This window comes from Stigmatopora nigra, chromosome 6 (assembly GCF_051989575.1).
Source record: "Stigmatopora nigra isolate UIUO_SnigA chromosome 6, RoL_Snig_1.1, whole genome shotgun sequence".
Classification (NCBI taxonomy): domain Eukaryota; kingdom Metazoa; phylum Chordata; class Actinopteri; order Syngnathiformes; family Syngnathidae; genus Stigmatopora; species Stigmatopora nigra.
This window is the reverse complement of record NC_135513.1, coordinates 8,734,551-8,761,725: the sequence shown is the minus strand read 5'-3', so window position 1 is coordinate 8,761,725 and position 27,175 is coordinate 8,734,551. Positions and strand designations below refer to the sequence as shown.

The 27,175-nt window shown below is 36.3% G+C and overlaps 1 protein-coding gene across 3 annotated transcripts in view; it reads right to left on the bottom strand.

The window, feature by feature from the left end:
• The window catches only part of rptor (regulatory associated protein of MTOR, complex 1), a 71,574-nt gene extending 44,970 nt beyond the window's left edge, over positions 1-26,604 (bottom strand). Inside the window, exons 1-13 of one of the 3 annotated variants that reach the window (XM_077718353.1) lie at positions 26,271-26,604; positions 26,142-26,202; positions 25,828-25,959; positions 25,122-25,293; positions 21,309-21,411; positions 20,841-20,923; positions 14,812-14,970; positions 13,119-13,265; positions 10,402-10,577; positions 5,300-5,359; positions 4,149-4,249; positions 2,908-3,052; positions 615-690 (exon numbers count right to left, since the gene is read on the bottom strand). In XM_077718353.1, the coding sequence (XP_077574479.1) occupies positions 615-690; positions 2,908-3,052; positions 4,149-4,249; positions 5,300-5,359; positions 10,402-10,577; positions 13,119-13,265; positions 14,812-14,970; positions 20,841-20,923; positions 21,309-21,411; positions 25,122-25,286 (1,215 nt within the window). In that variant the 5' untranslated portion in view covers positions 25,287-25,293; positions 25,828-25,959; positions 26,142-26,202; positions 26,271-26,604. Of the gene's footprint in view, positions 1-614; positions 691-2,907; positions 3,053-4,148; positions 4,250-5,299; positions 5,360-10,401; positions 10,578-13,118; positions 13,266-14,811; positions 14,971-20,840; positions 20,924-21,308; positions 21,412-25,121; positions 25,294-25,827; positions 25,960-26,141 lie in introns of all 3 variants that reach the window. The other 2 variants (XM_077718352.1, XM_077718354.1) reach the window with 2 other exon arrangements.
• Between the last annotated feature and the right edge of the window lie 571 nt (positions 26,605-27,175).

Genomic DNA, 27,175 nt, shown 5'->3' with positions numbered 1-27,175 from the left:
CTTAATTTGTTTGGTTTTGTATTCCCTTCAAAATATTCAGAAAATTATGCACACAAATATCTATATATATATATTTGTCACGTATCTCAATATAAATATTTGCCGAAATGTTACTTGTATCTCGAATTGCTCGTATGTCGTATTACTTTTATCACCTTGGCTTGTAATACTTATTGGGCCACATGACAAATACAGCACCAGTTTCATATACCGCACAGAAAAAGTGTGGCATTAAATGTGCTCACAAATAAAAGAAAATGGGGATTGTTATACCTTATGTCATGAGGCTTCACCATGCACCAAGATTTACCCATAAATGGTCATATACCTTAGCATTGTTTCGTGTAGATGTAGGGGTAGTCTTGCTGGGTGGAATACTAATTTTTCCCCAACCCAGAGGTAGCGAGTTCCAATTTCACAGCTTAGCATAACTATCCTGCAGATACACTGAGCCCTCACATTACTCCTGATGGTGTGTCATCAGTCGGGGAATGACAAAATAGTGTTAAAGCACTTTGAGTGCTGTGAAGGTGGAAAGATGCTACACAAGAATGAGTCCATAAAAATTGTGTGCAGTGTCCCTTGTGTGTTTCATATACAGTATTGTCACTTACCCTGAATGCAGTTCCCTCCTCAATGATGGTTGGCAACTGAGATAGGCAGATATCCACGGCCAGATCCCATGCTTGCCTGTGTTAAGGTGACACATTTGCAAACACGTCAATTTAGCAATTCTTCCTTTCACATGCTTGTAATTGTATGCTTTATATTGATTGCCTGCCTGGGGACTGAGTGAGGGCAGCATAGTCTTTAATCCTCTCGTACACCCCAGCACTCACTCAAAGTCATCATAACTAATTCATACGGTTATGCAACACTATTTGGACCACTACAGCAGCTTCTTTGTTCAATTACTTTCCTGTTCCTGAGGTACAAACAGCGTATGGCTTCAGAGAAAACTCATCTCATTTACTGAACCGCTTTATCCTCACTAGCCGGGGTGCTGGAGCCTATCCCAGCTGACTTACAATGCACATACTGCAATATGTCCAATGTAACTTAACAAGTGTTATGTAAATGTAGATCTTTGGGAACATAATTCTACACAAAGAGAAATAAATGCTGACAGGATAAAAGTTAAAGGCAGGCTAAGAGATTACCAAACCAATTGTGGGTTATTTTACATGGAATGAATTGTAGTTCACCATAAACAAAAAAACTATTTGTGTGCTTGCCGCAACTAGTAAAACTTTTCATACGGCTATTATACTCTTTTTATTCGTTTTAGTAATATGTATGGAACTAATCTGACCCAAAAAAGGCAACAATGGAGTTTGAATGTGTGTATAGAGATCTCCATCTTTACCAGAGGTGAGTGTAAGTGTGAAAACAGAGAAATAAGGAGGGACAATTCAGCAAAGACATGTTCACAGAGAGGAGGATGACACTTAGGACGACAGCATAAACTTAGGTAATGGCTGCCAATACCAATGGACAACTCATCACCAAAATCTGTCGGTGAGTGCTTGTATGTGTGCTATGCATGTGAAGTGAGGACGCCAGTGAACAGAAGAGTGAAAAGGAGCAGTTGGTGGCTGACTAAGCACTTGTCACCATTGCCTGCAGAGTGGTGCAGTAACACACACTCCCAACATTTGTACACACTCCCACACTCAAACTACCCACAGAGGAGTAATCAGCCTTGTTTTTTTTTTTGTTCTATCCAGTTCAACACCATTTGAATAACAACTGTTGTAGGTCTGCAGACACAGTCATCGAGCATGCGCCCCCTAAATTGTTTAAACGCCTCTTTTACTTCCTTCCACTCTTACTTTCCTGATCCCACATCTATTATTCAAGTAGCCTTTTATCTGTGGGATATTATGATTCCTTACTTCTTATTTTCTAAACAGTCTTATCAATTTTCAATGCTTTTAAATTCTGCATGTGCTGCAGTGAAGTAGGACTTTCAATTATCCTTGCCATAAACATGGTAATAAACACAAGTTATACAGACTTGTAAGGCAGAAGTAGATGTATAACTACTGCAATGTAGACTTATAAGACAGATGTAAGTTTGTGAGTACCAGATGTATGTATTTATGTGTGTAATTATGTGACTGTTTAACTAGAGTGGGTATTTTTTTTTCTTTGGCTTTTCCCCTCTGCATTATTTTAAGAAGGACATGCATCAATAGAACAATCCTCTGAATCACCAATCACTGTATTTTCTGGGTAAATTGTGTGTTGTGGGTGTTCTGCAGTGCTCTATTATAGCCGGTTATCTATTTAATTCTCAGGATGTTTTGGTGTTGTGGCAAAAGGTCCTGGGTAATGTTCAAAATTTAGCAAGGTAAAAAAAAAAGAAATCTTCCAAGAGAATAGTATCTTATATGAAGAAAACCATAAATCAGAATACAAAAACAAGGTATTAAGCAATGTAATATTTGCTAAATGGGGAGTAAAAGCTCTCCGTATCATGGTTGCCAAGTGACATGAAACGGTCTTCAGTAGTCATGCTTTCTTGCACACAGTCATGTTAATTTCTCTGACGTAAGAGAGGTCTATTCAAATTAAATCCATAAAAGATATCATCGGCAAACACAAAAATAAGAGTAATTACTGACACTGCATTTCAAATTGAGATCTCATATCCCATGCAGTGATTTAATCCGTCTAGGATTTGAATGGAATTCCCATCTCACAAAAGAACTTTGTTAACGTTTTCTGGATGGCATTTACGTCACTGCACAACCTTTTTAAAAAATAAAAAGTTTCTTTGCAGGATCATAAAATGCACTCTATACATCTTGTCTAATTCAGCACGTAGAAAACAAAGATGGCTGAACACACTCAAACTGTTTTTTTTTTTAAACACAAACACTGATCTGTAGTAGTGTGTCTTACCACATGGCATGCATGTATGTTGGAGGCAAACGAGGGCTGCTGACTGGTGTACAGTTGTATGACCTCATTATCCTTTCTGCTAATAAGAAATTACGGAATAAGCTGGCCACCAGAAGATCTTGGCGAAACAACTTCTGGAACAAATCTAAGAACAAAAACAGAAAATAGGAGGTATTTAAAAAATATATACATTATATAACTTATAAAGCACTCCAAATGCTATTTTAATAATTAATCTTTGAGTTACATAGCCTTACTAAAACTAGTAAAGACATCAGGCACAGTAGAGCATTAGGCCATGATGTTTATCTTGAATTTCCTCCAAATATTCTGGCTTTTATCTGGCAACCCCCCCTCCCACACTATTTATTTAGAGCCTTTAATTTGGCAATACATGGTTCAAATTTGAAAGGGAATGTTTTTAACATCTTAATATTTGATTTACTGACACCTGTACAAGGAGTACCCACTTTTAGCTAACGTAGAATGAAAAGGTTGGGGGCAAGCAAATTTAATTTAAGCAATATGCCGTTTTATTACGGTTATGGTGTTTGTAAATGACATGTACAATAAAAAAATGCCATTGCTCATAACACTATTGGTGTAGGTGATTTGAATTAGGGGTGCAGCAGGGCCTCATTACTGGGATTCTCCCTGACGTGGGCTGCTTCATTAACTATACAGCCCAAGGGGTTTAAAAAGCTTTGGCAGGCATCAGCATTGTTACATTGCCATGGGAAATAGGAGTCAGTGTGCCCGTGGATGTGTGCTGCATAAAAAAATTGGTAGAAAATGAAAATGATATAAATAATTAATACTAGTAAAAAGAAAGAAAATAAAAGAATCTGCGTCTAGCTAATGATTGTTCAATTTACACGTACCAGTAACTGAAATTGGGGTCTCCGGGTGACACTAAGAAGGTCTTCAATATTTTCAAAACACACAATTGTGTAAATGAGATGATGCCAAATATGAATCCTTGCATATGATTACATTACGTGTGCAGGGTATCCATGTTACTCAATGTGTGTTGTAATTGCTTGATGTAATCCTGTAATGGACACCTCAGCAAAGATTATTCATATACCAAATACCAATGGGAAATTACACAGTTCGAGATGACAGGAAGTTTTGAACAATTTGAGTGCCAAATCTGACAATGCTGGCTTAAGTGCATCAAATTTCAATTAAAAATAAATTCCCCGCTGTTGTAGGAAGGTTTGTTTTGTGCATGAGCTCACCCCTGGGCAGAACATTCCAGGCAATGGTATCAGTGATGGCTGTGAAGATCCAGTTGAGTTCTCCGAGGGGAGTGCGCCTGTCGTTGAGCCTGCCAGGGATTCTGCACACAACATAACACAACACAACACAGATGGCTCAGTGTCAACAGCTCATTATATGTCACAAAGATGACTCAGAACACAAAGTGGCGATCACTCAACACTGTCACACAAACATCTGAGGGTATTTACATTTACAAACACTTGAGCTCTAGCTGAGACAGACAGAGTGCAAATACACCTCTAAATTTTCATGTACAATTGTTTAACAAGTTCATAGTAGAGTACCCGCATTGAGAATTAAATAATCAATTATTTTAAGTTTGCCTATCGGTAATACTTGGCTACTTCCCCATGAAATTGAGCCCGTTTACACCACCTTGATTTTTACAGTTTTTGATTAAAAGAAGAACATGACCATGCTTCATAAAACTCCTGACTGAAGTGTCGGACATTTTTACCCTCTTTCTAAACCAAGGAGATTATAGAGAGTGGTTTCAAGTGTTTGAAAGTGTGAGGGGAAAACCCAGGATTTCAGGTGGAATACATCTCAGTTCCAATTTTCAAATACAGAGAGAAACTATCACTGAACAATAACGCAAAAGTGCAGTCTGTACAACCTTAGATTTTTTACATAATCTCATTATCATGGACTGCAAAAATGACACACTGATGTCATTAGCAGTTTGCAAATCAGCAGTTTGCAAATCAGGTGAAACTAGCTTTTCACGATTAAGAAATACCGTATTTTCACACCTATAGTGTAACGTGAATGACAACAGGATGCCAGTGTGAAAGCTTGGAAGCTGGTTTTTGTGTAATGTTAAATTGAAGTACAGTGGGAAAACATAGGCAGGCACAGGGAAACATGAAAATACGAAGGTGGGAAGCAAGGAGGTCAGAAATGACCCATTGATGTCAGAACTGTGAGGTATGTCATGCTGCTGCAGTCATGCAAGTAACCGTTGCAGTTATCAAAATGATTGCAACAGTACACTGTTCATGACTATTTTTGATATATAGGTCAGATTACCAAATCCAAGTCTCCACATACTGTTTCCTTAAAATGTGTACGGTTGAGGAGCAGTAACAGCAATTCAAGGATTACTTACTTTTCAATGAGGTCTAAGGTCACACCTGGCACCAACTTGGCACTCTTCTGCATACAAAACCTAAAATAAAGGGAAAAAAACAGTTGGAATATCAGTTTTATTGAATAAATAAACATTAAATTCATAAATAAATCACAATCAAGTTTAAACTCAATATGATGAACAAATCAACAGACTAAAGATGACAACGCACATTTTACTGGACATGACATGAGAAACTGTCGATGTCTAAAGCACTCATAACTTTGGAAATAATTTTGTCAACAGGTGTTCATCGCCTGAGTCAATGTTAGTGTTAGGATTCAACTATTATTGATTGTTCGTTTGCAGTGACACTGTATTAGTGTACGACAATCTACAACTGAAAGAGGGCATGTATAGTTTGGAATTAAAGTATTAGGCAACCTGTAATAAATTAAAAAAAAGAGCCAGTCCAGTCCAAGGAGCTGATTCATATAGACAATTTCAGAATCAATTAGCTTTTGACATTTTGTCAATGAAACAGGAATGAGGAAATTTAAAAGGAGTTCACCTTTTATTACCCACATTTAAGATACTCGCTTGGGAATATTAACTAATAACTAATTCAAGTCATTCTTTTGACCAGATTCTGAAAGTTTTATTGAGAGGAATCTATTTAACTAATCAGTTCATTAATTACCGATTTACTCCGTAGTTTTCCCTGGACACAACAATGTGTTTAAGTGAGCTGGTAATGTTTGTCAATTTGATCATACAACATAGGAAAAGATTGAATTAAAATAAGTGAAACAGCAAACAGTAAGCAGTCAAACTAATTCCTTCCCCTGACTACACAAATTTTTTTGGTCGTGCCAAATGATCTCATATTACACATCATTGTCTTGATGTCACAGTTTATCTTAGAACGGATGGGTTCTCACTAGGGCCTGCTTGATCATTGCATACTGCCACAATTAGCGCGTTGCTTTTCCTTTACCCCTGTAAAGGAAAAGCAACAGTCGATCTGTTATGTCCACAGAGGCACTTTGTATCTTTTAGTGACGGTCGGCTACTCTGGTGGAATTAAATCATTTGCTATAATATAAACAAGCCCAGCAAAAATGGTTTTAATGTTTATATTGTCAGCACAGGGAAGTGGAGCACAACTGTGTGGTCTGCAGGTAACAATAAGTGTCCCATACTGTCATGCAAAAACGAGAGACAGCGAGAGCATTGAATAGAAACCAGATGCCGGTCACGAAGTTTCGCAATAGGTCAATATTTATCAACAAATAGAAGGAACACACAGGACAGAATTTCTGACATGCCAAACTTCGTGTGATGCTTTGAGTGATCTCACACTAGTAAATGAGGTGTTGTAAACACCCACCAACTTCAAAATGCTGGCCACAGCAGTTAATAATTCTCTCTGACGAGTCTGTCGAGCTAGAATCGGGCTGAAATGGTATAATATGTCTGATATGGTAAATAGTCTGCCTCAGGCATAATGTAAAGAAATGAATGAGGAACATATAATATATAATTTAAAGCATTCTTTGCTTGACTTTGATAATCTTGATGTAACTGTTACAAACAATATTGGACAGTCCATTCCTAAAAACGACGTGAACCAACAAATGAATTAAAAAAAATATATATATTTTCTGGGTTTACTCAGAAAACTTTTCCTATGTTATATAATCAAATTGACAAACATAACCAGCTAATTTAAACACATTTATGTCCAGGGAAAACTACAGAGTAAATCTGTAATTACAAACATTGATTTATTTATTTGTTCCCCTAGGCACAATTAACGATCTGCAGAAGAAATAAACAGTTGGTACATGTTTGAAAGTGTGTACGTCTGTGCACAATGAGTTATAACGAATGAAACCTCAGAAAATGTCTTTAAACAACTACATATGTCGTTTGTCAATTATCTTACATTAAGAGACCACAAGATATCCTCAAACCAGAACAATTTGTAAAAATGTATGACAGGCATACGTGCTTCTAGTGTTTTTACTTTGTTTTTTCTTTCTGTAAAACTGAACTATGCATGTCTATAACCCCACAAGACTGAAAGGAATTAGTATCTTACAAGTAAAGTCTAACATTTTCATCTATATATTAAAACGTCCTTTCTCCTAGTGCTTAGAGCACATAAAAAGATAATGAGAGTTAACATCCCCATATTTTATCATGTCATGTACGTTGGCTTTGCTTAAATTATGAATGTTTAAAAGTAGGGGGGGGGGGCTCATCAATGAAATTTTAAATAACGTGAAACCTTTCAATATCAGATGACATTGAACATTGTATACCAACAACAATTTGTCATGATTACTTTTACTGACAATATCCACTGGTAATTTTAGTTCACAACAATATCAAAAGTAAAGGACAACCTTGCAAAGAGATCTAAGATTCTTACGAATAAGTGTCTCATGGATATCATCTTACAATAAGATTATTGTGCAAGCGTGGCAATATATATTTGCCCAATTCATCTATACAGCTCTTTTACTGCAAAATCAGTTATGTCCTGGGCTTTTCCGCAACATATTTCCAATGATGGATTTCATTTAGCCAATCACAGCAGTGGAAAAATCATTAAAGACTGATGTCGATTGGTAATGGTTTCCCGCTCACCTGAGCATGGAAAATAAGCATGTACACAGCCTGCCTGCTTCTCATTCCTCTTTCTGTATCACCATCATCCATCCCTTCTTCCGCTCATTAAAAATTAAAAAAACAAGCTATGCAAAAACACAAGTGAGCCACCATTAATATAGATTGTATACAAGTGAGGGTGGTAGTGGTGGACTTTCAGCTTATATCCTCAAGAGCTCCATAGTGCAATGTAAAATTAAATTGAATAAAACTCAGAAAGATGTGTAAAATTACCTATACCGAGCAGAGAAAGGAAAAGGTAATGGTGCAGTGGGATTAAAAGTGGCAGCGTTAAGGAAGCAGTTGAAATAGTATGATAGTGGAATTGTAGTGAACTAGTATACAGTGTTCCCTCGCTACTTCGCGCTTCAGCTATCGCGGACTCAGAGCTTCGCAGATTTTTTTTCAGGAAAAATAATAATAAAAGATGTAAAGGGGTACAGTCCTTTGCAAATCACAACATCAATTTTTGAGCAAGTAAGCTTAGAGAAATGTTGGGTCAATGTAATTCGGAAGCTTGTTCTGTGAAATAGGATGTTAGTAAGAGATATCAATATTAATGACTTAACACTACGAGTTCATTACACTGAAGGTCATGGCTGGATGTGGTTTCAGATTTGAGGAAGACAAACTAAACTATTCAAAATTTATGTCCAGCTGAAGGGCACCTTTTGAAGGTAGCCTGTCACTCTCACTTACATACATTAAAAAATGTTTTCAGCTCAGTTTGAATATTAAACACAAAACATGCCTAATCATCTATCTGAGTGCTGTGATTTAAATGTACGATGCAAGCATGTGTGCTTGAGGAATGATTTCTGGGTTCAGAGAAACCACCAAGAAAATTCATATAACTGAAAGCCTTAGTCGTGTAGCATTTAAAAAAAAATCATGAATGTCATCATATCTTTGTAAATATTAAACAAGACTTTATAATACACGAAATTCTGAAAAAAAAACATGGTTGGTATTTTTCTAATTTATTCTAATCCTTCAAAAGCCAGGAAGCTATGTCGCCTCAATGGAGCTCTGAGTACTGCAGCAGTGGCAAGTTGCATAAATGATGCATGATGGTAAGATGAAATATTCGTGCAACACAGTTAAAAAAAAGAGGAGGGTGCTAAAAAGAGAGAGAGATAGAGAGAAAGAAAGAGGGAGAGAGGGAGAGAGAGAGAAAGAGAGAGAGAGAGATGAGCAAGATACATTCTACTGGTTTTCTTTAAAAAATGTTTGAAAAATTAGCAAAATTACATCATCATGATCACACATTTACACCAAGGAGTAGTGTAATATGGAGAAAAGTGTATTTGCATGTTTGGTTTAAAACTGCAGTTTGGTTGACTAATTTTGTTAATTTATGCATGACACTGAGTAAATAGTGCTTTATCTATTATCATCAATATTTCAGGTTTGTTAAACTTCTATTGTAAGTTAAGTTGTTTGATGGTGTCAAAATATGTTTAGCCAACCTGTCTGTCCTGTCGGTCTCCCTTAGCTTTGACGAGGTGATGGCTGTCAAACAACTGGCTTTGCAGACATATGTATGAGCAAAATTTTAGCCGTTCCATCTCAAAACACAAGCATACCAAGTCGCTAAAGCACAATCCTTTGTGTAAAGCTGAAGCTGAAGACTAGAGTGACAGTAGGGACATTTCCCTTCCAAAACTATTCTCATTTTGTCGGTGGGGGATTTCGCGTGACAGCGACCACTACATAAAATATGACCAGACACTGCCCTTTTTTTAGTACAGTGTGTTCCTTTTCGCACTGTGGCTGCACAGTGAATTTCATCTCCAAGTCCTGGCACTCACATCACAGACATCCATAGGGTCAGTGGCAATTTAAAAGGTGGCATGCGAGGAACAGTTGTTCACAGAAAGATTTAGATGAAAATGAATGTCATTTCCATGTTCCTCAGAGAAAAAATGTATCAAGTGAGAAGATTAATAAAAAGAAATGGACAGTCCTGTAACGGCCCAAACTGTATTCTGCAAGTTACTTCTGAAATGTATTCTGCAAGTGAATTCTGAGGTGACCCAATCAACAGGGGCTGATTTTACAAATTCTTCATTTTGATGCACACACAAACATGCTGCTCGTCTGATGTAACCAATGTTTTGGAGGACAAATTGCTATTAAAATGTTATTTTTTTATGCATTTGATCATATGACTATATTAGACAAGCCTCCCTAATGAACATATCACGCCTGGGTAGCATTCTTTCTTTTTTTTATATATTTTTACTTTATCTACATCAACACATCAGAGATTGGTTTATAGCTTTCTTTTAATCAAAGATGACAGCTACTATGCGCAACCAAATACTAAATTGAAGAAGAAATTGAGGGCCAAGCACTGAATATGTCAATATTGATTAAAAATACACATAGGTTATCATTTTAAACACATTACTTATCATACACAGACATGAGATTGACTTGTTGGTTCTGTTATTTAATCTTACCATCGCAAGGCAATCTTTATTGGTGTGGTGAGGCAGGAAGTGAACAGGTCAGCAGGGAGGTCAGGGTTCATTGGTAGTAACTCGCTGGCCTCACAGGCAGCCAGCTGAATACAGTTCTTCATGGAAGGTGGCAGTGGCATCTGAGCGAGTGGATGGCTGGGATTGATGGCAGCCACCTGCAAAATCATACAAAGATTTTTTTTTCCCAGTTCTTTTCATTTATTTATTTGCATTGCAGGCAAATAAATTGCAACCTATGTTGTTGTATTTAATTCATTACTATGAGAAAAAAAAAATTTGAGATTCGAGTAAATTGACATACAAGCTCGGTCTCGGAACACAATAAGCTCGTATCTTAAGGTATCAATGTATATCCAATTTTCCAGCTAGTCCATATTTTGCAATGAGAGTTCGAAATTTGTATCTGCAGGTTGGATACATGGTCATGCATGACCAGATGTAAATGCATAAATTTCAAAGTAGACCTGCATTTAAAAGTTTTGAGACATTTCTCCATTAATAAGATTAGAAAATGTCTTTTTTTTTTTACCCGTAGTATTGAATCTTCCGACGCTTTTGCAGATTGAAAAACCTTTTAAGAAACGATCAACGATTGTTTGGTCAGAATTTAACATGAATATGATCCTGTAAATTGTACTATACATATGAAGGCATGGGAAGCATTCCATCCTATCTACAGCAATCTATCCGTAATGTTTGTGTTGGGTGATATTATATCCAAGAATCACGGTATTGCTGATGACTCTTTCTCTTTTAGAATTTATGAAGAAGTACTTAGATAACAGGCGCCAAAAGATGCACTAACCAGCTCTTCAAGGCTTACTGAATTCATTACCTCCCCAGCTGAGCCAATAAATGACATCAGGTTATGCATCATTGCAAGTCTCATTAGCACTGTTGTCCATCGCTTTAGGTCACTCAATTTGATCTAGAAATCAACCTTGTACAGCCCCATGTCAAATGTTATTTGGCTGGAGCTCAAGCCATATCATTGCACGTGGCATGGTATCATAAATAGCAGGAGGTGAACTGTGCATCAGTCAAAAGACTCTTCTAGTTTAGACTGTAACTATCTTGTACATACATAGGTGGTTTAGGGCAATAGGAGTAGATTGGAATGAACACAGAAAACGACACGAGTTTTGACTATCTAAAGGAATTTATGGACATCATATGAGACAGTCTGGCTGAATTCTGGAACCACAAAACATCGTAATTTGTTTAAAAAAATACCATAATCATTTAGGTTATTTCCCAGTTCTGAAGTACAATGTTAAAGCTGATGTTTGAAATCAAATCCCAAATTTAACCAAATTCAGCTTTTACTCATTTTACTGTTTCTTTTCGAGAGGCCTACAAAAACTTGCCCTTGTATTTTAAAAGACACTTTCATGTGCGAAGCTGTATTCATGTGACAATTGATTATGCTGATCCTTTGCCCCACATTTCTGATAAACTCTTTTTTGGACTCTGACATGCCAGACATGAGTTTGCTAACATTTCTACGGTAGAAAAAAAAGCTGTAGGAATATTTGTAGAATAGGTTAGATAGGACAGTATCTGATGAAGAACCATCATTAGAAAAAAAAATCCCATCATTATGTATAATGTTTGAGAAAGTCGCACATACAGCTGCGCCTCCAAGCTCAGAAGTTAATGATTAGAGAAGTGCTTCCTTTCGATCTAAAAAAATTCAATCCCCCATTTTGCCACCGCTTAGTGCAAGCACAGAGTCAAACTCTAACAATAGGAATAGGGATTTCAGGCATTGTTGGAGAGCAGTTGAATTCCATATGTATCTGTGGCAATCTTGCTTTTGCATTACAATTTTTTTCTCCCTCGCTTCTTTTTTAATGAAGAAATTGTTGACTGGTCCCAACGACAGCCATAACAAACAAAGGAGCATGCTCTATGTGAGTATTGCCTGTCTAAACCACAGAATTGTATTGTGTCTCAAAGACAATTTAGAGAATGTTTGTGCCACAGGAATTCTTAAAGTAAATATGACAAGATTGCAAGCAGAAGCTGATTAACTCCGAGTATCCAGTGTAATTATCACATTAGCATATTGTAATCTCACAAATTACCATGAAAATTGCAACAAGATCTTTTTTTTCTTCCTCCTCTACTCTGAATATCAGAGAGCAGTGCAATAGCTCGGAATGCTTTTCTTATTAATGAGACTAATTCTACAGGGACAGAGCAAACACATGATCATAACAACAGTAAAACAAAAGCTTCTATAGAGCAAGCACTATATACATATATCTATCTATCTATCTATCTATATCTATATATCTATATATCTATCTATATATATATATATATATATATATATATATATATATATATATATATATATATATATATATATATATATATATATATATATATATATATATATATATATATATATATATATATATATATATATATATATATATATATATATATATATATATATATATATATATATATATATATATATATATATATATATATATATATATATATATATATATATATATCACAATCAGTTAAGCTAAAAAATGTAAAGGAAACAATAAGTATTAATAAGATTATTTATCAAGGGTATTTGCTAGCATTGATATTTCTTGGTAATCTGCTACAATTTGGTCAGTATGACAGTGCCATTTCATTCACCTCAGATGTAACATTTTCCTCTTTATGCTCACCTCTAGTTCCTGCTCTCGCTGCAGAGCAAACTGTTTAAAAGACTTGACAATGATTCCAGCATTGGAGCAATCGTACACAAAAATGGAAGGGCTCCCCATCCAGGTTTGAAGGTCATATATGGACAGCGGGATGTACTGAGTGTAGTTCTGGAAGAGGAACAGAGATAAAAGTAAGAGATGAGATTGGTGTGGCATTATAAAAATGCTTTGGTAGGATTATTAATGATCGATGATGTCAAGTTAGGAGAAGAAAAAGTGCACAAAGATGAAAGGCCTGATGATTTCACATCCAGCCAGCTAAAAAAAAAGGTTATACCATGGATTGAGAGGATGCATTGGGCTGTAGATAATTTGTGCAACAAGAACATATTATAGAAAATAAGGAGAGCAAAGAAAAGAGGTAGATATAAGAACACAACAATTGTGGGTGGGATAGGGATGGAGTGGCAACCACTAAATTTGGACAGTTGCTGTGTATCAATGTGAGTGGGTGCTCACTTATTAAATAGAGCCAAAAAACAACTTTTTTCAATATCAAGAAAAAAAATTTAAGTCAAGATTTAGAAGTATGTATCTATTAATCCTGTTTAAACAACAACAATAAATTGTGTACAAATCTAATGTTGATTTCTATCTTAACTAGGTAGGAATTCTTGAAATAAAATTTCTGTTTGTGTTAGACAATCAACAATGTGAGAAAACATAGTTCCCTTTACCAATATCTACTGTGCGAATTTTCAAAAAGGGTCAGGGTTAGTGTGTACAAAGACAGATGCTTTCAAAAACTGCAGCTAGACGTTCCTATGTTGTCATGGAAATGGATAACAAGCAAATGAGGTGTTAAATAATTTATGGTCAGAAAGCAAGCGATTGCGCAGTTAAATCGAACTATTAAACAAACAGTCAGTCAATAAAGCCTATCTCAATGTGTCAACACTTCTGTCTATAGTTTACTTTTGGCATCTCACTTCTTTATAGCGACAAAAGGTTTGCCAACTTTGAAATTTGAAAAGAAATGTTTGGCATTATAGAACAAGGTTGACAGTGCTTCCAAAAACATGGCTTTACAAATCAAAAATGGACAAAATCCATGTTATCATTTGCTTTTCAACTTGAAAGAAAGGTATTTTTTCTTGTCTCACAAGACTGATTGTCAAAAAAGTGACATTTTCAAGTTGTTGTTTTTTTTAATTCCAGTAATGCAAGAATTAAATATTAGGATCAATTTGAGCATGATTTACAACTGCCAGCACAAACCGGGATTAGAGGTATGAGTTAAATAGATCTATTCCTAGCCCTGCACCCCTCCGACTCCAAACAATTGCTACTCGATGCCCTGCATGAAATTACTATGTTCTGTCACAATGAAAGCAAAGGCCAGAAAAGCCACGGGGTAAAATAAAAATGTTCCTACTGTAAGAACAAATGGGTGATTCCCTGGCAAATGCATTATCCCTGAAGCACTCGGGTAAATTCTAATACCAATTTGGCTAACTTGACATTTTCGGACCAAGAAACAAGATATCCTATTTAAGTGTCCAAGAGCAGTAATACTACTTTGCAAGCTAACTAGGGCATTTTCATATACGGCAGGCTCAGCAGTGATTATATTTATAATCAGATTATAATTACATTTTGAAATATGATGCACATAAACATAATATGGTTTTAATGGATAATGAGTTGGGGATACCTTATTAAAAACCCAAATTTCTCCATTGACAGTCGGCCGTGGAACCCCATGGCCATTGTAGTGGAAGAGTACCCGCTCCTCTTTGGCATTTCGTCTCAATGATGTGCATAGCTTTTTCACCTCATCCACTGTGGGGTCCAGGCTTTGTTTATAACGGGCCTGAAAAATGACAAAAAAAGGATTATTAAAATTATTAGGATTGTTGGAGTTTGGCAATTTCAGAATTCTGCCCCATTTGTCCAGGTGACATGAATTGGCTATTTTGTAAAAAGACAAGGGTGCCCTAAGCAGTTTTGTAGATGAATGTAATTTTTTTTTTTTAAAAAGAATGAAATATTTTAAAAGAAATCATCTGGGATAAAAACCACATTTATATTTTATGCTCACTGCTTATCAAAATCTTAAGATACAGACAAAAATAAAATTGCCATTCATATTCATCACGTTAAAGTGAATAAATTTTTTTTTTTTTTGGGGGGGGGGTGCAAATGGCTGCAATGCCACAGAGAATAAATAAATTCAAGGTGTCGGGACACTTTCCTTATTTACTGTATTCAACAGGATGTTTTCAAAGGCAAGCAGCCAATAAAGTTTATATTGCTGTAGAATCTCACCACAGAGATACAAAGAGACTGGAGTCACACAAAAAGAGGTCCTTGAAAATAAAATTATGAAAGTAAAATAAAACATATTTGTTGAGAATGTTGCTGTTGATCTTGTTGTTCAATTGAAACATTATTCTATCTTTTAATGTCTCGTCAACATTAAATTAACTTCACATACTGTGCCTAACACTAATATAAATATTAGGTTAATTCTGTATTACTTTTTGGTCAGTTGTGCAAACGACAAATAACTAAAGCTGTCAACAAACTATGCCCAAAAGACAATCCCTATAAAATGACAGCTACCTACCACCCATAAATCAGCAATAGGAAAAATAAAAATGCATTGAAAATGGTCGCTGGTAAAAATTTGTTGCTAAAACCCGTCCAAAATGTTTTAGAATGTACTCCAAATATGAATACAAGATCAGAAGCACAATGACTTATTGTTTGCATGTGAATACGTTTGGACTGCAGCTAGATTATATACTAATGAGTACCAAACTAATTCAATTTAGACATAATTAGATAGAATGGGCCGAATACTGCATTTACCCGAGCAATATTATTTATCAGCGGAAAAGTCTACTGTAATAGTGTTTGTGAACGCCATCCAATAACTGGTATATGACTCCCAAGCTGGGGTAAGAAATGGAAGGCTTGAGCAAGAAGATGGTGATTAATTAGGACAAGTGTTTAAACCTATAACTAGATTAAATCAAAGAAAACATTTTGATAGTTTAGCAGAGCTGTTCACTTACATTAAGGACAATGAAGCATGATAGATTTAGAAGACCATTCCAAGTAACAAAACCTCTCTTTTAAATTTGACATACAACAATTAAGGTTAATGGTGCTGGGAGGGAAGCTGTCTGGAACCAATCAAATACGTAAATAGAGGTACGACTGTATATAAAATATGGCTCCAAAACACAAAAAGGGCACATCCTTCAACTGCAGGGCTGTGTGTATGTCCACTGAAGCCAACCTAAAGCCACCAGTTCAGCACGTGCCCGCTCCCATTGGCCCTGCCCCCTTTCAGCACCCACTGAGCATCCACTCTCACGCCTACAGAAAGACTGTGTCTGACAGCTGCCAGCAAGGCTGATTACTAACACTCAACAGGCCAGCAACCAGACTAATGTGGTCCTCCATTTCTCCGCACATGGTTACGCACTTCAAAGATTCTATTGACTAAATAACCGTGACACACAAAAGACTCAAGTGAAGATGTATCGTTAGTGATGTAGCCATAGCTTTATGCCTGACTGCACAGTGTAGTCAAAGAAATGGACCAAATTATGAAATGGAGAAAGACACAATTTAGCCAAGCACCAAATTGCCATTGATAAACAGTGCAGAGTTGTTGAATTAAGGAACAGGAGGCATTTTTTATGTTTATGCAATTGACCAGGTAGCATCATCTATAGATATCTCAACAAGTGTTTAACATTTAATAATCTAGTGAAGTGGTGTGAGCCTGCGCTGTCAACAGCAGTTGAATAATTTGCATTTCCTAGTTCACCAAAGGCTTCAAAGGTTTCATTCATATTGACCAAGTGTTTAATAATCTACCTCAGCGGTGTATCTGTGAGTGTGCGCCCATCCGGTCAACGTGCACACCAATCGATCACTACATTTCCTAGTTCATGAAAGGCTTTAAAGGTTTCATATTGACCAGCATAACGGATCTTAAAGAGCAATTCTAGTTATAAAAGGAAGTGATGTTTTTTTTTGTCAATGAAAAGAAAAATAGGTAACTTGAAATTATTATCATCTTCTAAATACTATTATACAGATTGTTTAGGTCTTCCAGTGGTGAACTAATAAAAACTTAGTTTGCCCAATATGACAAAGTACTTTTTATTTTATGTTACTACAATTGGTAATACAGACTTCCAAATTCATTCAAATGTCTTTAGATGCAACACAGTAAAACAAAAGCTTCTATAGAGCAAACCTGTGAAATAATCAATAAAATAGATATTTGGGAATTACAGCCAAAAATGACTTCTAGGTGGTTACAACATAATGAAAATGTATGCTGTTTTACCTGGGGGATAGGTAGCTTGCCTAAAATTACGATTGTGAGATGATGAATTAAGCTTTGCACATTTCGTTCAATAGATACCAGACCGTGACAAGAGCTGTGTCATTTTAATCGTGACAGCAGTCCTGCTAAGAAGGCTTGTAGGCTTGCCTGACTCAGTTCACAGCAGGTCTGATGAACAGAGGGAACAAGGACACATCACCACTACATCCCGATGAACCTGTTGATACCATGCAGCCATTTTCTGAAAAAGTGGTTAGCACGTCTGCCTCACAGTTCTGAGATTGAGGGTTTAATATCTGGTTGGTTCCGCCCATCCATTGTGGAGTTTGCATGTTCTCCCCGTGCTTACGTGGGTTTTCTCAGTATACTCCGGTTTCTTCTCACATCCCAAAACATGCTAATTGAACACCCCAACAGTATAAAGAAGACCTTGTTCAGGTCCGGAAGAAACTAACAGACTGGATCAAATCTTACTCTCAGGTCATTTCCAAATAGTACCTTAGCAACTGACTGGTCAATTGCGATTGACGTAATAAGTACCCATGTTGTATGCAAATGGTAATGTCAACTTGGTTGCATTGCATAAAGCACACAAAGCTCCAGCTCGTTTAATATTACATTATCTCCTGCACATTAACATTGATTTATTAACACAAAGAAGACCTCAAAAACCCATGTCTATTTCAATACAATAGAGCACCTTTTCAGCAAGGTATACTATACAGAAAAGATATCTTACTTTCCATATCAGTGTTAAGTATGATTGCTTTTAGAGATAGACAGCCAGGCAGACATCATATTACAAAATAAGGCTATTAAAAGGTCACTAACAGTTTTAACACTGATACAGATACAGTATCCCTTACTGCCTTGACACAGAGATTAAAAGAAAGAAGTGCAGTCCATTAGGAGAGTAGGGGGGAGCCATTATTTGAAAAGTGAAGATTCATAGAGGTACACTTACAATCTAGACAGAAGGCTGGCAGACTAATTAGTCCGCTGTTAGAGAAAGAGGTCTTAGCATGCACCAACAATCAAGGGAAAAATTAAGGCCAGTGTGGCTGACAGGGGGCGAGGATTTGGATTGAAAGATGCTGTGCAGCTGTTAACCAAGCTGAGCGTCTTGTGACATATTGACTTTTTTTTTCCTAATGAGGCCAGGGATGTAAAGTAAAGTAAAGACTGCAGACTGTAGCTGCAGAGTGAATAATTGCATGATGTGTCTTAAGCAGAAATCAATTTAGAGAAAAGGAGCCTTGACAATTATGATACTGTTAGGACTAATAATTTAAAGTGACTTCAAAAGAACACATCCCTCTCAATTTGTACATGTTTTTTTCAAAATAATCTTGTATTGTAGCCCCAACAATTACTTAAAGGCTTTAAAACTATAAATTGCTAAGAATTATATACACTACATTTTGTATTTCATACAAAAAATATGATTGTATTATTTTTACCTGTGTAAAATATAAGTATCAGATTGGCAAAATATTACATTGAATTATTATTGATAAAACATGTATTGGAAAAAATCTGATTCAATATGAGCATGGGAAGATCCATAGTAGCCTACCAATATTAGTATAAATCTTTCAATCATCCATACCAAAAAAAAAAACTATTTTTTTGGTCTGAGTTCTTGAAACTATAGAGATCCATTAGTAAATGCTGAGCAAAGTCTTAAAGCAAAAGATTTAGCAACTTTGAGCCAAAAGCGCTGATAAGACCTAAAAGTGAAGACTTCTCATTTGTCTATAACTTATGTGTTTCATGTGAGGCGATACATGCAGGACCTCTGCCAAAAAAAGGATAGCCAGAGCCGGCCAAGTTTATACTGTATTTGGACCACTCAGCGTTTCTCCAAGATACTTCACATGCTGAAAACGTAGCTTCCAAAGTTTAAAAAAAAAAAATTGTAACGATCCTGTGTTTCTTCTCAAAGACAAAAAGAAAATCTCAGACAAAACAAATTGAATAGGACAGTAAAATTAAAATAAAACTGAGTTAAAAAATACTTAGGCCCTGGGTGTGAACTTAAAAGTAGACAAAAACATTCACAAATGATATCATAGGACCGGATTTAAGAGAAACCAGCATTTTAATTTTAAGAAAAACAAAAGATCACTATATGTAACAAAGTAAAATTAGATCTTGGAGCAAAAAAGTGCACACCCCTCCTCTACAACATTTCTAACACCAAGTACATCATCACTGGCAAATGTTGGTGATCCCTACCATTGTGCCATTACCTTGGAGTGGCAGTATCTTCAAAAAATTTGAGAATACAAAACTTTGAACGCACCATACAAGAGGCAGATTAGAATAAAAAAGCGAATGAATAACTAAAAAACAAAAACTGGTACAAGGCCTCATGAAGGGATATTAGGGTTTAATGTTGAACTGGATGACTCAAGAAGGGATATTAGGGTTTAATGTTGAACTGGATAAAGATAAAGTGTATGTGGTTTCAAATACAATTAAAATCTAATAAGAGCTAATATATCGCAGCTCAACAGGCTAGGTTTTCTTCTTTTAACCACCCACAGGGAACATGCTTCATATAACAAGCAGCATCGAAAAAATAATAATTTCACTCAACCCTACAACATACCTTAACAACTACTGAAAAATGTGTGCTGTCACACAACTTTAGGAGGGCAGCGCTTAGGAGTTGACTCATTTTTAGAAAGAACAGGAATAGAGGAGAGAATACAGGTCAGCGTGTCATGCCCCACATTTTCAAGTGTCAGAAGATTACATAGATACTGAAATCCAAGATGGGTAAAAAATAAAATATATATAATAAAAATATATATATATATAATTTTTTTTTAAACAAGCCATCTTGGATTTCATTATCAATGGAAGAAAAAACATGATTTGGATTTCACACGGCAGACTAAATATATGAATGATGAATCTTGCGATTCAGTATTAAAAAAAAAGAACTAGAAATGATGTAATAATGTGTGAATAATTTCACACACGAGCCGCACTGAAGTATAAATCACACCCCAGGCCAAACTATTAAAAAACAAAACAGTAATTTCGAGTCTGGAAAATACGGCAGTTATGTGTGACATAGCAGTATCTGGCGGACCTTGTGTTACCCGGCTTTGGTTAAAATTACCGTGCAGCATAAGAGAGCAAGGGAAGACATTACAAACTGTAACTGTTAAAAGACATTAGAAAAAAACAAACAATGTACACTATGATCAAAATAGAATGATACAGTAAAAGAGTATTCAGAATGTAATTGACTGAAATGTACTCAAACCATCATGGGACTAAGGTTTCAAAATCATTTAGTGGTCCCTAAAGGAAATGAACGGACAAATGGACGGAGCATTCACTTCACATTTACTCACCCGTGGCTGCCAGTTTTCATATTGCTTTTGAAGATTGCCCCCAATGGTCTCCAGGGCTTTCTGTGGACTCATCGAAAGAGGATCTGACAAACACAGTATATGACGTTTTTTACAGCAAATGAAATACTTTTAGAAATTTTAGATGTTTAAAAACTACTAATGTGCTGTAACGGAATAATTTTGTAAGGTGAGGTAAGACTGTTTTTAAAATTGTCAATTTTTGATGATGCCAGATATTTCTGAAGCAAATATTGAACACTTTGATGGTTAATGCAGTTATTGCAGTCTTGTTGTTTATCACAGTTGATCTGTTAATTCACATTTCAAAAACTAGAAGCCATTCATTTACAAATGTGAATGCACTTTTGCTCACATATTTAATTGTTCAGATATTTAGATGTGATACTTTTTGCATGATTTGAATGAGGGGGAAAATGCTAAGTTTAAATTTGTGTTTTTAAAACTCACCAATCCAGCACTCCAGTCTGGCGCAAGGGGATGTCTTGACCACATCTGGTGGATCCACTCCAACATTGAGACACAATACCAGTGCTACACTCACAGTCTTCATCTGTAGGGGAAGAATATAATATCATCTTATGTAGAGAGTTTCCCGAACATTTGAATCTCATATGAGGTTAATCACAGAGAAATTGAAATAATACACAGATTTGTGCTGACTCCAACTTAACTTGAATTTGAATGCAATTAGTTAATTTCTAAAAAACACTGACATTCACAATAAGCACTGTTCATATTCATTTTTTACACCAAACTTGGAAATATTTATATTTTCAAAGAAGTTGCACTGTTTGCAGTTCATACTTTAATACATTACAATAAACAAACATTTGAAAAGGTGAGCGTAAAGTCTAATATCAAAGTAAACTTCTATAGTAGGTTTAATTTACAGATACATTTATTATCAAAATACAATTATTTTTTTATAAAATGAAGAAAATATAGGATATAGGTAAAGAAATTTCATATACTATCACATCCTACCAATGGGCTCATAATGAACCAACAGGAATAAATTTACCCATCATCTGTTTACGGATTTTGTTCTGCTTATCCATATTGGATCATGTTGGCAGTGACCCATGAGTTCCTTTTCCGAGCCAGACTTCTCAAGTTTCATATGAAAAATCCCCAAGCTGTCCTAAACCAGATGGGCTATATAATTTGAATATCTGAAATCAAATTAGTGCATGATAATACAACAGCCCTGGAACAAATCCTTACCCTTGCTCGTATTGGCGGCATTTTTGAGGATGATGAAATGTTGTGTTGAATTTACACTGTAGTTTTTAGTTAAAACATCATTCAATTGCGATAGACCAGCATAACAAACGCAGCATATGTACTTCTGACAACTCAAAAGCTGAATTACTTCATATGTCCTAAGGAAATATTGATTTTATACTGTTTCTCACTAGAAAATGTATCCTCAAATACATTCACTTAAAAAAACATAACAATCATCATCCCATTAAAGAATTTGGGGGTTTTATTTCATCACTTAGAATTTCATTAGAATTTGATGAAAAGTACATTTACATTTAGGACTTTGATTTTTATTTTTTTACATTTAGGACTTTATCCCCTCCTGCTTAAGTCAATATAAATAATGGATAAAGGTTCAATATTGTGCAATTATTATATTAAATCAGTCCCCCTGCATTGTGCATGTTCTGTTTTTGCAAGTCTTCAGAGCGGTTTGGAGTACAGAGTAAATTGACTATTTCATACAACAGTAGAAGAAGTAAGTTGGAACTACAGTCCTATGTATAAGGTCATATACAGGATCGGGAGCAAAAATCAGAATATCTTTTTTATACAGAAGGAAGTAAAACATCTACTTTGAAATTTTGCAGTGACCGTGTGTCTCAGATGTATTATTACATGGAAAGCCTTATAAACCCTAGAAGGGTTACCCTTTAAAATACAAATGTTGCAATGACAGCAGCCTTTAGAGACATTAATGTCAAATCCATAGAGGGAAAAGAAAAATGTCAGAAGCTTACCTTTTATAACTGCAGCCAATGTGTTTCACCAAAAACTCTCAAAAAAAAAGTACTCAACTCAAAATGGTAGGCATCCAATCCATTTCAAGTGGGAGGGGCTCGCAGTAACTGATCACTGCCAGCCCTCCACTAGATAATGTGATTCAAAAAATGAGAAAAATAAAAATCTGCACAGATCTGTGAAATGCAGATTGAATTTTCTATCCACATATGTGGATGCGTGATATAACATATATACCTATCTATACGGGAACTGTAGTTTATTTCCATTGTCCGATTTTCTTCTAGGACCTCTAAAATTTAAGGTAGGTGACTGATGTGCTTCCGCTGAAAAATCTAACACATATTACAAATGATAGCTAGAGTAAGGCCTGCTCAATATAATTAACACAAATCCAGCAATCATTAATACTGAACCTATCTATGTGGGGTCTCTCCAGCAGTTCTCTATTGTTGCCTGTAAAGAGTCCCATCCCATGTAGCCCCCAGCTCAGCCCCAATCAATGGCCTTTGATTATTCCATTTGTGTAGCTTGCAATAAATGAAGGTTCTAAAACAAAGGAGCAAATCAATCTCCCTCTAACAAGGAAAGGCAAACTGTAGGCAACAGGTCAGCAAAATCCTGTGGTTTTCCACGTAGTTGTGCTTCACATTCCTGTATTTCCCTATTTATATGATTGAATTCAGAATCTTTTCACAACAATTGGAATTGGAATCTATTCTTGGACAAACCCACCACGTCAAAAAAGTTTTAAATTTAAATTCCCCAACTCCTCTATTACTATTACATCTATGTTCTGTTTCCACGTTACTAAATTGAGCGTGGTCTGAGGGGTCATTAATTTTATTTGATGTCAGGCAAGAGCACTAACATAGCCTTCACCCGCTGCATCAATTCACCTATTTAAAATGAATTGCAAACAGTTTGAAACCACATACTCTTATGTGTTGCTACTGTACTAACCCAGGAACTATCTGTAAGTATATTTATATATATAATAATAATATGGATATTCATGTAGAATATATATTTCCAAAGATAACATGGCTTTCTATAAAGTCTAGATTTGAAGCCAGAAATATTCCATAGTTCATTGGTCAACACTGCACTAATGTTATACTATTCTAATTTTGAATGCAAAAAAAAAAATGCATTTTACACTGCAGGAAGAAAAACAATCCAATCACATTAAGAATAATCATATACTGCATAAACTTCCATGAATCAATATTATTGTAGTGAAATATTTTTAATAGTTTTTTTTTTTATTCACCCCCCATGTCAAGCATCATTTGCTGCCTCCTCCTATAGCTGAAACCTTATAGTGATTACATGGAAAGCTCAGGGACCGCACACACATTGGACACGGAAGGCACTATTTGAAAAGCATAATGGCAAAAAGCGCACACTCAACAACAAAGATAGAAAAGGCTCATCTTATCCAACAAGTAATGCAATTGTGCAGCTTGTCACTTGAAAGCAATACTTATAGTGTTTGTGTGCACACATGCCTACAACAGCAAAATTTCAAAGACATTTACAATCCACTCTCCCTTTCTGTCTAGAATCACCTCCAGCAATTACAAATCAAAAACTGTACGAACAGCCAGGAGCAGCAAAGGAACAACCCTCCATGTGGAAAGAAATTTTTATTCTCAGGGTGCAATAAAGAAATAGTGAACGTCAAAATAACTCCCTACATTCCCTCCTTCTATCATAATTATGAGTACACCTGGGTAAAAGCCACATCTACCATATTTTACAAGAAAACAACATTTGTTCACATAAAACCACACTCGACTATAAGTCACAGGTGTGCACTTGTATTCTATAAGGCAGGGGTGGCCAAGTCCAGTCCTCGAGACCCCCTATCCACTCTCTTTTCCCATATCTCCCTCCTCGACCCCACACCTAATCAAATGATGAACTCATCAGTAAGCTGTCCAGAAACTTCATACCGATCCTGATTATATTATTTGGCCACCCCTGGTTCACGAGATATTTTCACCAACAAAAGTGACAGCAAAAATCCCTAAAATTAGCCACAATGCACCGTACACCACAGGGTTGAATGTGGTTGGATAAAGTAGGTCCTCATAGCCTATAACATGAATGTAATCTGTGCTCAACTGAGTGTTTGATGTGATCAAAATTAATAAATGACCTACTAGATGTGAAGCAGAAGTGTTATAAATCAAAGAGTACAAACATACGGTAAATACAAATAAAGAGAGAAGAGAATAAGGTATTTACTCTGTCTTTCATCCTCCAGCTCTGTGCAAGTGCTTTAGATCCCTCTATCTTTTCTGAGTGCCGTTTCTTCATGAAGGCCAGGGGTAGATCCCAATCATTCATGTCGGCTTCCTCCTCAGGGAAGACCACAGCTGGTGAGTGTAGCAATTCTGTATCCATTTTCATCAGGACCCTTCAAAGTAGAACAATGTACATTTATACAAAACTTACTAAACATTGTTTTCTTCCATTTAAAGTTTTACAACTTCAACCACACAGGAATGTTGGAGCATATTTTAGAGCACATAAAAAGTAAAATGGGGGTAACGCAAAAAGGCACGGTAAGTATTTTCTGTCATTTTACATTTAAATTGCAATTTAAAATTATGGGTGGCCCAGTGATTTAGTGGTTAGTTCGCCGGCCACACAGTGGGGGTCCTGGGTTCTAATCTAGGTCGCCTACTTGCATGTTCTCTGGGTCCTCTGGTTTCCTCCCACATTCCAAAGACATGCATAGTAGACAAATTGGACACTCTAAATTGTTCCTAGGTATAAATGTGAGCGTGATTGGTTGTTTGTCTCCCTGCACTGTCATTGGCTGGACATCAATTCAGGGTCTCCCCCACATCTGGCCCGAAGTCAGCTGAGACAGGCTCCAGCACCCCTTGCGTACCTAGTGAGGATAAAGCGGTTCAGAAAATGAGATGAGAATTTAAAATTACCCTACCTTGAAAAACTTAGCCCAAACTAACAGCGAATTTAGCTGGACGCTTGTTAGTTCAGAGTCACACCCTTGATGTCTGTCACTCAATGTGTTTTCCCCACTGCTTTGGTATTAATGCGTTGTATTGCCCTGAAACTATAAAACATTGTTTACACTGGAAGTCAATCCTAAGAGAATTCTCACATGTGGGACAACTGGCTGGCCAAGTTTTAGCAAAATAATCGAGTTTGACAGGACCGATTTGGCTGCCAATGATTACGTGAGGTTAAAAGTTGCAACATAAAGAGTTGTACACAAGCGTGCGGACGTGTGCAGACCTTGTTGTGGAGGGGCTGTCGACCGGCTCTGGAGTTCTTCGTCTTCGGACGATGACAGAGACTGTCGCACAGACGATCCCGGTAAGAAAATTATAAGACAGCGTCCACAGTCTGTAGAGTATGTCAAACCCGTCAAATCCGAGCTGAATTGGCACGTGTTTGCAGGGGAAACTGTGGCTCCTTTCCCCGCGGCTCTTCGCTATGGGAAGGGGCTGGAGACGAGGCCCATCTTCACTCGGACAGTCTGCCACAGCCACGCGAGCCACCGCACACGTTTGACAATGACACGGTTCCTGTTATCCTCTGCCACAATCCGGGTTGCTGTCAGACAAATATGGGAACCGGATCTCACGAAAATCAGACACAGTCCAAAGAAATCCACCGCAGAAGCACTTCATCAGCACTCCTGCAAGGGCGCAGCCATCTTGGGTTCAACCCACAATGCATTGTTTGCGCGAGCCTGTCATGATACGTCACTACTGTTTTTCCTGTGCAACAAGCAGTGGAATATTATTAACTCGTTCACTCCTGTTGACATCGAGTCTATTTCCATCGTATGATCATGTTTCGTTGCTATTGACAACGATAAATATCCAATCATTTTTGGGGGCGTGCAGGAGTCAAAATGGATTGGACGTATATGGCTGTCAATGGCATCCATTGACGTTGAAACTAAATTTCTCCAGTAATCAGTATAAATAAATGCATTAATAAACACATTATTTAAAATATTCACTGAGACTTTTTTGTACACTAAAATCATAAATATTAATTTCTGTTATGGCTTGATCCTTAAAAATGATTCATTACATATAAAATCATGAATTACATTTAAAAATATTACTTCACGTGTATATACCAACAACCATATAAATATTTCTTGATGTACATGATAAAAAATCTTGCTGTGCAAGACTAAATGTAAGATTATATTTAATGCTTAAATAAAGAGGGATCACTCTGAGTATAAAGATAAACATTGAGCTTTTGTTTTTCTTTTTAATTTTTTAGATCAAGCAGCATCCTTTGCCATG